The sequence below is a fragment of the Corella eumyota genome, chromosome 5, assembly GCF_963082875.1.
Source record: "Corella eumyota chromosome 5, kaCorEumy4.1, whole genome shotgun sequence".
Taxonomy (NCBI): Eukaryota; Metazoa; Chordata; class Ascidiacea; order Phlebobranchia; family Corellidae; genus Corella; species Corella eumyota.
The window spans coordinates 9,494,876-9,509,583 of NC_137494.1; the positions used below are offsets into that span (position 1 = coordinate 9,494,876).

A 14,708-nucleotide genomic window follows, 5' to 3' on the forward strand; every position below is an offset into this window, starting at 1 on the left:
ATGATTTTAATTATTGCAGAGGCGTTTTTAAGAGGAGCTAAGTTATAAAAAACGGAGGAAATAAAACAGCATGGTTCGTAACTGCACAATAAAAATCAAAAGAAGTTTTTTAAATACATGATTTCGTAGAACCATATATACTTCGAATCGTAAAAGTTATTTTTTTTCCCACCCCATCAATATATTTCTTGTCTATCGTTTTTATTGAGACCGAGAGTCTTAAAAAAAAAATTATTTGTTAATAGTAGTAAGATATCAAGTTCAAGCAAAATATTTCATAATTGCACGATTTATAAATTTACTTATATCGACAAAAACTATAACGCAATAATTTGTAGAAACACCTCTATAGTAATTACAACTGTACGTCAACTTGAGCTCTCTGTTAGCCTAGTTTTTAAGTTACTAACAAAAATGTTTAATAACTAATGCATTACAGAAAAAGTACGTCTTACAATTTCAGTTTCCACAATTTTTTTAGATTTTACACTATTACCTAATTTTTTTTTAAATTATACTGTACTAACGGTTTATGTTGCGCTGTTGTGCAATGTCAAAGTGTGTTTACCATATTTTGTAAAATTATCATAGTTTTAATATAACAAGTACATTTATACTGATTAAAACGCCACTAAAAAGAATTCGTATATTAAACTTTTATGCAAAAAATAATAGCGTTGGTTTAAAAATCCTTTTTTTGGAACAAATGAATCACTTAAAACACAAAGTATTTTTTTATTAAATATGGTAAATTCTGGATATGATAAACGTTACCTAATTTTATTAAATATCGTACCACAGTGTTGTAAATTAAATACCCTTTAAAAATCATTGCTTTAAGTTAATTTATATATTATTTAGATTAATTAAAATATTGATTAAAAAATGTCTTTTACTATTCATAGCTTTAGTTTTGTCAGTTGCTACACGTCTTACGTTGCCTACGTTTTGTTTAACTTTTTTTAAAGAGAATAGTTTGTTTTAATCGGCAAAATCCTATAATTTTTGGGTAATTTTAATGTTCTAAAATTGCTATAAAAAATAAAGATTTGTTTTTAGCGTGTTTTTTTAAGTTCTTTTATTTAATTTGTATTAACTTACGATATAAATACAGTAAAAAATAGTAACTGCATTTAAACTAATTGCTTTTTTGTATTAAAGTTTTGTATAATTGTCAAATAGGTTATATTTTAAAAAACATTTTTTGAAGTAATTATAAATTAAAAGATTTAGGATTGAAACCTATCTAGTTCATGTTAAAAAAAACAACAAAAAAAGTTTCGGTGTAATTAATAACAATTTTAGGCTTTTTTATTGTAAAATAAATATTTAAAGCATTTATTTAAACAAAAAAAAAATATTTTAAATAGGTATACAAAAAAATATTCCATAAAAGGGGGCATTTGATTTTATTTAACTAAAATCCCCAACATTATTAGTTTTTAATTAAAATAAAAAAGTTGCAAAATTTGACTTTAATTGCAACGATTTCAAGTTAGATTTTCATTACAGATTATGCTGTTCGTATTAAACAAACGCGTTGATACAAATAAACTTTGGTTTGACTATAAAATACTGGCGGCTTGACTATAAAATACTGGCGGCTTGACTATAAAATACTGGCGGCTTGACTATAAAATACTGGCGGCTTGACTATAAAATACTGGCGGCTTGACTATAAAATACTGGCGGCTTGACTATAAAATACTGGCGGCTTGACTATAAAATACTGGCGGCTTGACTATAAAATACTGGCGGCTTGACTATAAAATACTGGCGGCTTGACTATAAAATACTGGCGGCTTGACTACAAAATACTGGCGGCTTGACTACAAAATACTGGCGGCTTGACTATAAAATACTGGCGGCTTGACTATAAAATACTGGCGGCTTGACTACAAAATATTAACGGCTTGACTACAAAATAACTTTGGTTTGACTATAATGTATATGCAACTTGACTACAAATTAAATTTTGCTTAGCTTTGAACCACTTTACTAAAGTGCATAACTGTAACATGTACGCTACTTGTATGTTTTTATCGTCGTGATGAACTGAAGAACTTTAATTTGGCTATATCTATCCATTAAAATACATTAAAGTTTACAAATTGTTATAAATAATCGATATGTTAAATCGTAATCAATTTTTTGTACAGCCGTAAATGGACATTTCTGATATCGGCGAGGAGCATTTTCTTCAGTCTGCATCATGCTTAAATCCCGTAATGTATTTTACTGCCCATTTCGCACTAAAAAACAACAAAGTATTAAAATTTCTAAAAAAATTTGTTATATTTACAAAACTACTATTCAGATACATTCGCATGACATTAAATTACCTTGGTTTGTTAAACAGCAAGTGACCCCAAAACAATGTTGTTTTGACTATTAATTAACCCTTGCCCGACTTTAAAACGAGTTTGGTCCGACTACAAATTTATTCTGGCGCGTCTTTAAAACAAGTTTGGTCTGACTACGAATTTACTCTGGCGCGTCTTTAAAACAAGTTTGGTCTGACTACGAATTTACTCTGGCGTGTCTTACACAACGGCATGGCGTGTCTCACAAAGCGATGTGGCGTGTCTTACAAAACGGTATGACGTGTATATATTTTTATGTTGGCGTGTCACTGAAGCCAAACTTAAGTCATTAGTTCGACTCAGTGATCACTCATGCAGAAACAATATTTAGTATAAATATTTTTTGCTGTGCCGATGTAAATAAACTTACTTGCGCATCATGTTATTTTAAAAGAATCGAACTTTGTACATGCTTGCCAGAAAATAAATAAATTAACGTAGTTGAAACTTCAACGAAGTTAGAATGTCATGGACCGACTTTGAGAAGGAAGTGTCTAACAGGCAAAATATTGAAACAATTTTATTTAAAAATAAAGATGCTGATCAATCCATTACGAAAAACAACTTAGGTTAATATCATAACATACGTTTAAAGCTTTGTAAGGCTAGATTACAATGCAATTGTCAGTTTTAAAAAAAATTTTATAAAAAAATAAAAATTTTATAAAATTTTTTTAGACTCCCCAAAGTCCAGAATAAATATAGAAATTGGTGGAGATTTGTATAATTTAAAACCTATGATTCCTACACTTAATGAAATTATGATGCAACGTAATGATAAATGTGAATTGATAGTTCCACAACCCGTTATTCCTGTTGCTGATTTATTACCATTGTAAGATTGTTTTATTTTTAAATAAAAGCATCACAATAAAACAAAATTTAATTTTATAAAATCTCCCCCTTATAATAACATTAATAATGCATTTCTCTGCAATAGAAAATTGACTTAATAATAAGTATATTTTACTTATAAAAATTTTAAGTCACTATATTTTGTTTTAAGGCAACCAATACAATCCTCTATAAAAATGTTAGACAACAAACATACTTAGAAATGTTTTATTTATTGAAAAAAAATGCTGTTAAAACTTTACAAATTTTTAAAATTTAATTAAGTTTTTTTGTGTTTTTTCTGTGCTTCTGCAACAATTTACATAAATACTGAAAGTTTACATTTCCTGGACAACTTTGTCTTTATGATTCTTTTTAAATTTCTTTTAATTAGTTTTTTAGTTTTTTTAAAATATGTTTATATATTTTAATTCTATATATGGGCAATTCTTATTGGGAAAGTGAATTTTTAAAAAAAATTAACTTGAAACATTTGTTTAATTAACTTACCTGTTCCCTTAGTTTTGGTATTTAAGGTTTAAATTTTAAAAAATTGAGGCAATTAATTTTTTATAAGTGATTTTTTTTTTAATTAAAGTGTACAAATTTTTTTGCACTTTTATGCTGATTTTAAGCAATAATTTTAAGTTAATATAAAAGTTACAAAACAGATTACAACAGATTTGTAATGTGTCAGTATAAGAGGTTTAAACATATGCTTAACATAAATTAAACAACAAATTCTATATTACAATTTAAAAATCAGCAATTTTTAGGTTTTTAACTTGTAAGAATATGGGTAATTCCGTTACCGAAATTACACAAAAAGTTTTATAACTTAAAATTTAATCCAATTCAACTTTCAATATTTTTAATTCTCTGATTTTAGTTATTAAGTACTATAAATAAAAACTAAACTTTAATGTTGCTTATCAATCTACAATAATGGTAACGGAATTACGGGTAACGGAATTACAACATCAAGGATTTTGTAGAAATGGTTATTCTGCCTGGTTTAAATGATTTAAAATATATAAAAATATTTTTAATAGTAAAAAAATGGAATGGCATTGTAAAATAATATCCATTTTTTTTAATTTTGTGAGAAGGTAGTTATAAAATTCATTAATTTGTTTTATGGGTACATATATTACAAAATGAAATTAAATAAAAATATTCATAGCTAACAAGTTGATTTTTACTCGATATTTGGCATATTTACACAATATTTTAAGCTAATTTACCCACTAGACATGTTGTTTTTGCATAAATACCTATTTTATTTAGGTCTAACAAATTTTTTCTTTGACATCAATTTTATTACTAATTTAGAATTTAGCTATTTAGAATTTTAAACATGTTATGTTAGTTTGTGAATTTTTTGTTTGCAGTTATGTTTATAGTTTTTGTTAAAATTGTAGTTAGAGTTTTTGAAATTTGTTTTGTTCTGTTTAATAGTTTATTTCAAAAAATACCTAATAATTTTTAGTTTTGTAGTTCCGTTACCAACATTTTTTTTAAGAGTTTTTACTTAGGTTTGTTTCTTTTTTTAACAGTATCTAAAACTATTTTTTTTAATTTTACCTGAAATTAAGTAAATTTAAGACTTAAGTTACATGCCAAAATTAGACAGTGTCATTCTGTTACTTAAAGTGTAATTCCGTTACCAGGTTTTTTTAAGTTAATTTGTCAATAAATAAATATTTTTTAAACCCCAGCTATAGAAATTTGGTATCTTTTTGTTGCTTTTAATAAGGATAATTATTTACACATGTTTAATTTAAGTTAATTTTTATAAAATTCAGACGAATTGGGATTAAGTATTACCCAACTTTTTATATCTAATTTATTGGCGTTGTAGCGATTTATTAATTTTAATTTTTTTAGGAACTGTCCTAATTGTTGGTTGATACAAGAATATAAAATTCTGGCTAAATCTTACGGAAATAAACTCTGAATTTAAGTAATGTCTAAATCCATGTTTATTAAGTGGCGTCCGTTCAGCAGAACGAAATTGCCCAACTGTTTTTAAAACGAACATTTGCACTTAATAAAAAGAGGAAATGAATGTTGAAAAAATGATTCAATACCAGAAAAACGAGGTTAGAGTTCCCATGTGATAAGAGTTGTTAAATAACCCACAAATTCGATAAACAAGTTATAGTTAAAAGCATTGAAACTTATTATTTAAATAGGGAGAAAAAATACGTTAAAGCTTGTCAGCAAATAAATAACAATTCCATTTTAAATTAACATCAAAAACTGTTTGTTTATAAAATTAAAAGTTAGCTTATGTGGATTTATCCAAAATAAGCTACAGCGTAATTCCGTTACCAAACATTTTTTAATTTTTAAGAAGCATACAAGTTCGAACTAAATTTTTATGCTTTTAAAAATTTAGAATGGCGATATATGGGTTGTTTTAACTCAAAAAATAATTTAAATTATATTGAAAAAAATAATTATAAGTTTGTAAACCACAGTAATTGTAATTCCAGTACTTAAGAATTGCCCATATATATATATCTAATTTTTTAGCACTTTATGAGGTTATTAATATTTTATAACTGTGTTTGGTCTTGTTACATTTACGTTTATTTTTTGACGAAATATAAACTACAAAAAATCCTGAGTTTTAAACCCTTTACACATTACATTTTTTAAATTAATTTATTTTGTGTTTTTGCAGCCTAACTTAAAATGAATAAAAATGTTTTAAAACAAATTACTGCAAGTGCCAGCACTTTTCAAAAAATAAAAGGAGAAGATATTTTAAGTAATTACAGGTATATATGTTTATTTATTTTTTTATATTTATAATATTAAATTAAATCGTAATTTGTATAGACATTTAATTTTTTATATTCTATTTTTAAACCACCTAGCAGTTAATTTTGTAAAATTATCTAATTCCTACTATTAGTTTTAAAAATATAAGTGTTGTAAAAAAACTTTAAATATACTCATTTGGCATCCCTAAGCAATAGTTCTATATGTTGGATTAAAAAAACAATTAAGAAAGAATTAATACTCTTGCAATCAAAAACTATGTAAATAAATAAAAAAACATCCTAATATTTTTAAGAAGTGACGGAAGAAATAATGCAAGATATCATTATCAAAATAATTGTTGTTGTGATATTACCTACGAAAACAATCAGTAACTCTAATTTCGAAAATTTAACATTTTTGCGTGAAATATTTTTTTAGGTACTTTCTCGGCATTCAAACTCGATGGAATGATAATGATCAATATGGCCACATTAATAACTCTGTGTATTACAAATATGCAGACACAGTAATAAACAACTACCTAATCTGGTAAGATTGTTAAAATTTTAAGGCTGTTGATTAGATATTGTTAACTAATATTTAGTGGTTAACAGGTAATGGTGGAAAACAACAATGGCAGCAGTAATATTCAGTCGTTTGGCCCGACCTTTTAGTTTAGGAAATCAAAAATTCATAAATAATTTAGTGGACTGTTTAACTCATATTTGATAAGCTTTAAATTGTTGATTATAACATGGTAAAATCAATATATTTATTATGCCGTACATATATTTATTAGATAATTAAGTGAATAGCTTTAAACATTGAGTTTATATCATGATTTAGGTTTTGTGGCTTAAACAAAGACAAATCCCCCCCAACTCCAATTGGGTATATGGTCGATACACAATGTCAATATAGGTAAACACTTTTCATATTTTTCTGCTTTTGTTTAGTTTGTTTGTAAATGTAACCCCCAAAATATAATAAAGATTAGGAGACAATATATATTTAAATACATTTATTCAACTTGTTTATGCTAAAATGACAAACAATCAATTTTGTAGAAAACCTTTAAATTATCCACAAACCTTGATTGCTGGTCTTGGAGTTAATAAAATTGGAAAGTCAAGTGTAAGTTATAAAGTTGCATTCTTTGAACCAAAATACAACTACAACACAGTAAAGAACGAAAACTGCAAAACTGAAACAGATCCATTTCTAAAATTACAAATTGGATCGCAAGGAAAGTGGGCAACTGATGTTAATGACATTGCCAAACTTAATGAATATTTTTATAAAGACGCTTGTGTTATTTCCAGATCAGTTCATGTTTTTGTTGACTGTGTAACACAAGCCCCGGTCTCTGCTTTACCAGAAGATTTAAAATTTGGCTTGCAAAGAATTTTATTTACTTCACATATTAGCAATTTATAATTTTTTTAAACTTAATTTAGATCTTTTAATTCTTTATTATCGCAATCATTTAGGTTTCAGAATATGCAATATGTTAGTAATTAAAAATATTTATAGTTTGGGAAGATTTTTTTCTTCTAAGGGAACAGAGGGTTGGAATTTGATCAATTACAGGTAATATTAAACCTGTTTCAATCTTTAAAATAATCATGTCAAAATATACAATAAAATATTGTGTAAAAATGTAGTACTTCTTTTATTTCAAAAAATTGGTTGTTATTTTTTATATTTTATTAATTTGTTGTTTATTTTAAGATGGCTGGTCATGTGTTAAAGTAGTAAAACACTTGATGATTTAGCTTTCATGTCGTAGCATCCTTAAATAGGGCACTATAAATGGCACAAACTCCGTAAGCCCTAAACTAATTGGCACAGTAATTTTCAGTTAAAATATTCATTAATATTATACCTGCCAAGGGTTCTAAAGACTGGGTTAAGGGTAACAAATAAAATTGTATATTTAGGCCTTAAAGTCAGCCGTTTAGGATAAAGATTTACAAAAAAGTTATTACTGAAAATGAAAAAGCTTTATTTTATTGCAGATTTTTTATGCCTATTCAAACCAGATGGGCTGACAATGATCAGTTTGGACATATAAACAATGCTGTGTATTACATGTACATTGATTCCGTTGTCACCAATGGTTTTTATAGTTTGTAAGTAAATCGAGCAGTTTGACAAACTTTTCGGTATCTCTTAACATCCACAGTGCGCTTAGTTTTTATTAAAAAGTGAACAATTTAGCCAATATGGTGTTACTACTATTCAATTAAACTATATCCAGCTTGCCCTTACTGTCTTCGAACACATTGCAGACTATGGGTTGAATGATTAATAGCCAAATTAAAATCCAAAAATAAAATCGTCTGTTTATTATTATTTACATTTTTTACTGGATAGAATTTTAATACAGAGTAGGAAAAGAGGAAGGAACACGATATGGAGCACCTAGAGTAGAAACATCATGTTCATATAGGTAAAAAATTGTTATATTTTTTTTACTCATTTACTTTAGGTTTGCTATGACATGAAACCTTTTGTGATAATTAGTGTCTTACATAAGAGTGCTATGTTACAGAAACGGTAGAAACCAAATCGATGACCTCATGTTTGAAAGCCTAGTGGTATAAGCACTATAACCCTGGTGTTGAAAACTTAATTTCGTGTCATGTTGTATGTTTATTGTAATTAAATATAATTTATTCGAATTTTAATAAAAGCCCATTATTTTAAAGAAAACCACTGCAGTATCCACAAACACCCTTAGCTGGCCTTGGAATATCAAAGATTGGAAATAAAAGTTTTAAATTTTCTGTTGGATTTTTCGAACCTAAAAGCGATGATAACCCTTTAACAGACTTAGGAATTCGGCTAAAGGGAAGTATATTGCAAGAAAGTGACATTAAGAAGCTGACTAAATATTACAAGAATGATGCAGCAGTGTTAGGAAATTGCACAAGTGTGTTTGTAAAAACAAGTAACCTAAATCAGTCAGCTGAATTGCCCTCGCATATATTGGAAAAAATGAAACCTTTTATGATAAAACCATCTTAAAATCTATTTGTTATAAAATTTATTCTGCAAACATATTCAACAAATCATAGAAAATTTAATATTAAAACTTGTTACTTTACAACCTATATATTATGCATATAGTTATTTATTATTAAATAAACTTTTAAACATCTTTTTTACTTTGTTTGACCCATATTTAATACTGGTCCAGGGCCCAGCAGTAACAATTCCTTTTAAACTTTGGTTTTTACTTGATAAATGAACGATATTCATTACACTTTGTTGAACCACTTCAGAAATGTCAGGATACCTTGCAACGCTCTTTAAAATTTCCTCAACATCTCTTATGTGGCGTGATCTGACATCAAAAACTTTACACAATTGAAGTTGGACTGTAAGCGGTATTTTTTGTAGGTGACTATGAAGTATTAGTGGTGATTTATCTTGCTCGATGGTACCCTTGTCTCTTTTCCAATATATAAAACTATGTAAAGGGGCCTTTTGGGTGTCTGATAATTCGCAAATTCCCTCCAGCACTGGATGATACAATTCTTGAAAACGCTCAAAATTTGAATTCACAATGTTTGAAACTTTGTTAACATCCTCACCAATTTTCATGCGAAAGTCACCACTGTAAGAGAGTCCTGCCAATGTGCGATACATTTCATATTCAGTAAACTGTTCCGGTAGTATAAGTAGGGATGTTATAAGAGCTGAAATAAGATTTGATTTAAGACCTTCCAAAAGTAAAGGATGATTTTCAAAATCACTTTGTATAATGTGAACAGGTTTATGCATTCTTCCCGCTATGTATAAATTTTTCCATTTTGTTAGGTCTTCAAGCAAGCTTTTCTCTGAAATCGTACCATATTTTACTATTCTGTCTTCCACCTTTACCCCTATATTAAAATAAACTCCAGCTCCATAATTTTCCATCATGTTGCCAACTTGTTTATGGCCAAACTTTTGCATTGCATAAGAGTAATGATCTGGGTTTATTTTAAGATTTTCCTTGTGCCAACTAAGTGGATCGCAAATGACAAAAATTAAATCCAACATATTACTGGCCGGCAAAGAATTGTTGGTTTGAGGAAAGACTCCTGATCCATAAGCAAATGACAAACACATGTTTCCTGGAAACTTATTTATAACTCGTTGATAAAAATTGTTGGCAATAAAATTGCTTTTAATTTTTTGGAAGGTTCTACATGTTATATACATACTTTAGAAGTTTTTGTCTAAATTAAAAATATTTATAAAAATGTTAAAAAAATGGATGTTATGTAGAGGCATGTGCTAATAAAAACACACAACTTAAATTACCCATAGTCCCAGTCTGGAAAGCTTAAAAGTAACGTTGTCCATGCCTGATATTTAAAAAAATTGCACGCCAACATAAATTATGTATGCACACGTAGCCTGAAAATCTTTGTACCTGTGCACACGCGGTCACGTCATTTTTTATGCTTGCACGCACAAAATCTCGTCAAAAACTAGCTCTAATCTGCTTGTCCAACTCTTTCCTTAAAAAAGTTTGGATAAACAAACTTTTGCATAAGTTATCACTTTATACATTGGCCTTATAAGGTTGCAATTATATTTTTTATTGAGCAATGAGCTTTAACATAAATTATAAAAAATTCTTAAATAAATAGGTCATAAATGGAAGGTTTATAAGTTAAAAGTATTTAATGCTAATAAATTTAAACAATAAAAAGAAAATTACTAAAACAATTACATGTAATTAGCTTTAGTGTTAAGTAACAATTCAAGCATTAAAAGCAGACTAGAAAATCTTGAAAATGCCTTTATTGTCAGATTGTTAAACAGTAATACAATATGATACAACTATCAGACTATGGTTTTTTATTTAATAATTTAATAGACCATTTAACATTTTGGTCATAACTCGTGTTTATAAGTATAACCCAGACCCAAATACCGGTAGACCAGTGCTTCGTAGTTATCATCCGAAACAAATAAACTACTAGAAAAAGTTTCTATAGACAGATAGGCATGAAAAGTAAATTTTAAAAATCAAAACAAATGTGTCACGTGGTTGGGAAAAGTTCTAACAATCATGTGTAACATTCCATAGCGCCACACTTTGGCGGCAAACGGCAACAACTTATTTTTGTTAATCATAGTTTTATGAATGTATTTTAATAAAATTTACTTGCTAATTTAAACCAATTTAAGTTTATATTGTTAAAGGTTTGTAAACCAATTATTAAACGTCAAGTATAGTTTGTTGCTATTGGAATATTATCTTGAAACAGTTTTTACGTCTCGGGAAAAATGAACACGCCTTTGTCTGCTATAAGGGTCAAACTGAATACTTGAATTCTGGACACAAACATAAAAGTTTTTAGTTAATCAAATATTAACTGGTGACATATTTTTTTCGACTAAATTTTTTAAAGAAAATGCCAAATAAATAGTTGCTATAAACCATACCCTTGTAACGTATTTTCTTTGCCGACCTCTTCCATTTGTGACATCTTTGTAATGAGCATAACAGATTAATAATGCAAAAATCTGGCACAAAATTAAATAAAACTTGTTTAGTTTGAAACAGTAACGATTTTTATAGCAATACTTACTTACATTAAAAACGTTTTTAATAAGAACAAGAATAACAAAACATGCAATAATGCCATTTGCCCCCATTTGAGAAATAAAAGCAGCATAACGCACACTATCACTACTGTCGATAAGAAAGGCGTTAGAAACCCGTGTACAAGTTGTTCCATTTAGGGAGCCAACAAACAGTTGATCCATTGTGTGAATTTGCTATAAAAACAAGTTTTTTTTAATTGTATAAAGCGCTTTAAATGCTAAGCCTTAAAAATGCCAGTTTACTACATGACAGCAACAATTGATTTACTTGAATTGGCCAAGTTTTTAACATTTTATGTGCAAAAAAACTTACCTAAAATCATATACTTACTGAAAGTGTCCATGCGCTTGTATAAAAATCAAATATTGAATGCAAACCGTTCAAATGCAAAAACGCGACAAGCGACAATACCAATTCGGATACCGTTATAATAACATAACTAAAAAGCCAAACTCGCATCCAGGAGGAATTTTCCTAAAAATATATTTTTAAATTGTGGTAGAGGTTACTAAAATATTTTTTTACATGAGGTCCTATTAGTTTAACTTTAATGCTTTTATGCTGTAGCGCTTGTTGTGAAAGGCATAAACTTCTAACGTGCCAAAAACCAACGGATAAACTGTGGTTGGGTTATAAAACAAATATTACTTATGAAGGCTGTTAATCAAAAAAATAAGCTTTAACCAACCTTGGATATTGCAATAAGATATGCGACTGAAATACTAAGAAAGACTGGAGTGGACAAAGCAGCTATTGCATAGAATGCTTTTAACACTGCAAAAAATAGAAGACTTAGTTAGATGTTAGATTGTACTATAACATGTAATTTAAAAAGTTTTTTTTACAATAACAATTTAGTAGTTTTTGTTTTTTTAAACACAAAAAGTTATACGCTACATTGTCATTATAATCGAAATAAAATGTATAACTATTACTACTTAATTTTAAAACTTACCAATTGGCATGTTAACTATATATACTGCTATGCATAAAACACCGATAATTTCTATAAGAAATTGGGCCTGTACAAAAAAATTGTTAAGTTAATATGTTAACGTTAATATTTAAATTATGTTACAAAATAAAACCCACAAAAGAAAAGGTTCCACAAATAATCGCTCCATTTCGTGGGCTGCCAAATGATATGACGTCAATACATCCAGTCATTTTTAACAATGCTCTATCTTTTACATAATTGTCGTTTTGTTTGGTTAAATTAAGTCACAAAAAACCTTAACAGTTACATATTAGATAACTAAACGCTCATCTTTTTATTTTAAGTCTAAAAATAATGTTGTCGAGCCTATCCCTATAAACCTATTTCTAAATCCCTTATGTATCTATTAGGTGTGAAATAATTCTATCAATGTATCAAACGAAGTTGTTGATAATAGTTACTAGCTGAACAGGCAGCCTATTGATTTGAACAATGTACCATTTTAACTTAGCGTGTAATACTACTTTTCGGCGTTTGTTACAACAAAACACAATGGCTAAGGAACGCCCCGATTTAAACCACGTATTTGGTTTTGTCCCAAATTACAATAGCTTAAACTATAATAACACAATATCGCGTAAAGTGATTTTAGGAATTATAATATTAAAAGGCTAACTTATGTATTTTCATAAATCACATATTAAAATATACAACTACATAGTACACATGTATTATTTAAGTATTCTAAGTAATACAAAGAGCTAAAACATTTAAATAAATGAATGAGGGGCGTTTTACTAAATAAATCTAATTCGAAAATAAAATTTTACCTAGCCTAAGTTATCTGTGATTTCAATTTAAAAATTAAAAAATATCGATTTTAAAAAATCTCGATTTAAAAAAAAAGAAATCTTAAAACCTAAAATTTTATATTTTATTAGACGCGCATTGGCCTAACTAACATTTAAATAAAACAATTCGCAGAAACTTTTAATAAAACAAAAGTTTCGGGTAATTTTTATTATGGGTTTAATTAGGTCACGTGATATTTTGGGCCAATTATATTGCATGTATATTTAAAAAAAAAATTTTAATCAATAAATAATTGATCTGTGAGAACTGCACAGGTCCAATTAACGTGTTTACAAAATATTTTTTGAAAATATTAATATTCATAAAAGTTATGACATTTTTATAAAAAAAATTGATGAAGTCTCAAAACTTAAAATTTTATATTTAATTAGACGTGCATTCCCCTGTCTAACATTAAACATAAAATATTTTGCAATAATTTTTAGCAAAACAAAAGTTTCAGCTAATTTTTATTCTGGGTTTAATTAGGTCACATGATATTTTGGGCCAATGATTTTGCAAATAAATTTAAAAAAAAATAAAAAAATTTAAATAACAAAATAATTGTTTTGTTAGAATCGCACAGGACAAGTAAATGTGTTTACAAAACATTTTTTTAAATATTAATATTCATAAAAGTTATAACACTTTTATTAAAAATTGATAAAATCCTAAAACCTAAAATTTTATATTTTATTAGATGCGCATTGGCCTAACCAACATTCAAGATAAAACATTTCGCAAAAATTTTTAATAAAACAAAAGTTTCAGCTTATTTTTATTCTGGGTTTAATTAGGTCACGTGATATTTTTGCCCAATGATATTGCATATAAAATTTTAAAAAAATAATTTTAAATAAAAAAATAATTGTTCCGTTAAAACTGCACAGGGGTAATTAAGAAGTTTACGAAATATATTTTTAAAATATAAAATAATAATATTCATAAAAATTATGACACTTTTATTAGAAGTTGATAAAATTTCAAAACCTAAAATTTTATATTTTATTAGACGCACGTTGTCCTAACTAACATTCAAGATCAAACATTACGCAAAAATTTTCAGTAAAACAAAAGTTTCAACGAATTTTTATTCTGGGTTTAATTAGGTCACGTGATATTTTTGGCCAATGATATTGCATATATATTTAAAAAAAATAATTTTAAATCGATAAATAATTGTTCTGTTCAAATTGCATAGATCCAATTAACGTGTTTACAAAATATTTTTTTTTAATTTTAATATTCATAAAAGTTATGACACTTTTATTAAAAATTGAAGAACTCTCAAAACCTAAAATTTATATTTTATTAGACGTGCATTGACCTAACTAACATT

At 27.3% G+C, this 14,708-nt stretch overlaps 4 protein-coding genes across 5 annotated transcripts; 2 read left to right on the forward strand and 2 right to left on the reverse strand.

The window, feature by feature from the left end:
- The first annotated feature begins 3,059 nt into the window (after positions 1–3,059).
- LOC145752189 (uncharacterized) lies at positions 3,060–7,406 on the forward strand. Of its 2 annotated transcripts, none has more exons than XM_082568418.1 (5): positions 3,060–3,198; positions 5,887–5,983; positions 6,408–6,518; positions 6,816–6,890; positions 7,037–7,406. In XM_082568418.1, exons 2-5 carry the CDS (start codon positions 5,898–5,900, stop codon positions 7,404–7,406), a joined length of 642 nt encoding a protein of 213 aa, XP_082424544.1. In that variant the 5' UTR covers positions 3,060–3,198; positions 5,887–5,897. The 2 variants fall into 2 exon arrangements, with proteins under 2 accessions (XP_082424544.1, XP_082424545.1); XM_082568419.1 differs by lacking the exon at positions 3,060–3,198 and adding an exon at positions 3,465–5,299.
- An 18-nt stretch (positions 7,407–7,424) lies between these two features.
- LOC145752190 (uncharacterized) lies at positions 7,425–9,135 on the forward strand. The gene is made up of 4 exons (XM_082568420.1): positions 7,425–7,559; positions 7,988–8,101; positions 8,359–8,421; positions 8,681–9,135. Exons 1-4 carry the CDS (start codon positions 7,477–7,479, stop codon positions 8,997–8,999), a joined length of 579 nt encoding a protein of 192 aa, XP_082424546.1. The 5' UTR covers positions 7,425–7,476; the 3' UTR covers positions 9,000–9,135.
- On the reverse strand, positions 9,020–10,384 carry LOC145752187 (phosphatidate cytidylyltransferase, mitochondrial-like). Its single transcript, XM_082568415.1, has one exon. It carries the CDS (start codon positions 10,179–10,181, stop codon positions 9,102–9,104), a length of 1,080 nt encoding a protein of 359 aa, XP_082424541.1. The 5' UTR covers positions 10,182–10,384; the 3' UTR covers positions 9,020–9,101.
- A 10-nt stretch (positions 10,385–10,394) lies between these two features.
- LOC145752188 (uncharacterized) lies at positions 10,395–12,943 on the reverse strand. The gene is made up of 7 exons (XM_082568417.1): positions 12,673–12,943; positions 12,536–12,602; positions 12,269–12,354; positions 11,911–12,054; positions 11,568–11,753; positions 11,418–11,498; positions 10,395–11,306 (listed from the first exon to the last, which is right to left on the reverse strand). The coding sequence occupies exons 1-7, from the start codon at positions 12,745–12,747 to the stop codon at positions 11,226–11,228; spliced, it is 720 nt and encodes a 239-aa protein (XP_082424543.1). The 5' UTR covers positions 12,748–12,943; the 3' UTR covers positions 10,395–11,225.
- Between the last annotated feature and the right edge of the window lie 1,765 nt (positions 12,944–14,708).

Bases quoted from the DNA above. Each gene is read 5' to 3' on its own strand.
- LOC145752187 (XM_082568415.1), bottom strand. From the start codon at position 10,181: ATGTATATAACATGTAGAACCTTCCAAAAAATTAAAAGCAATTTTATT.
- LOC145752190 (XM_082568420.1), top strand. From the start codon at position 7,477: ATGTTAGTAATTAAAAATATTTATAGTTTGGGAAGATTTTTTTCTTCT. The intron at 8,102-8,358 runs GTAAGTAAATCG...ATTTTAATACAG, and splicing joins ACCAATGGTTTTTATAGTTT to AGTAGGAAAAGAGGAAGGAA. The intron at 8,422-8,680 runs GTAAAAAATTGT...ATTATTTTAAAG, and splicing joins GAAACATCATGTTCATATAG to AAAACCACTGCAGTATCCAC.
- LOC145752189 (XM_082568418.1), top strand. From the start codon at position 5,898: ATGAATAAAAATGTTTTAAAACAAATTACTGCAAGTGCCAGCACTTTT. The intron at 5,984-6,407 runs GTATATATGTTT...ATATTTTTTTAG, and splicing joins GATATTTTAAGTAATTACAG to GTACTTTCTCGGCATTCAAA. The intron at 6,891-7,036 runs GTAAACACTTTT...TCAATTTTGTAG, and splicing joins GATACACAATGTCAATATAG to AAAACCTTTAAATTATCCAC.
- LOC145752188 (XM_082568417.1), bottom strand. From the start codon at position 12,747: ATGACTGGATGTATTGACGTCATATCATTTGGCAGCCCACGAAATGGA. The intron at 12,055-12,268 runs GTTGGTTAAAGC...ATATATTTTTAG, and splicing joins ATCTTATTGCAATATCCAAG to GAAAATTCCTCCTGGATGCG. The intron at 11,499-11,567 runs GTAAGTAAGTAT...ATTTTGTGCCAG, and splicing joins TTATTAAAAACGTTTTTAAT to ATTTTTGCATTATTAATCTG.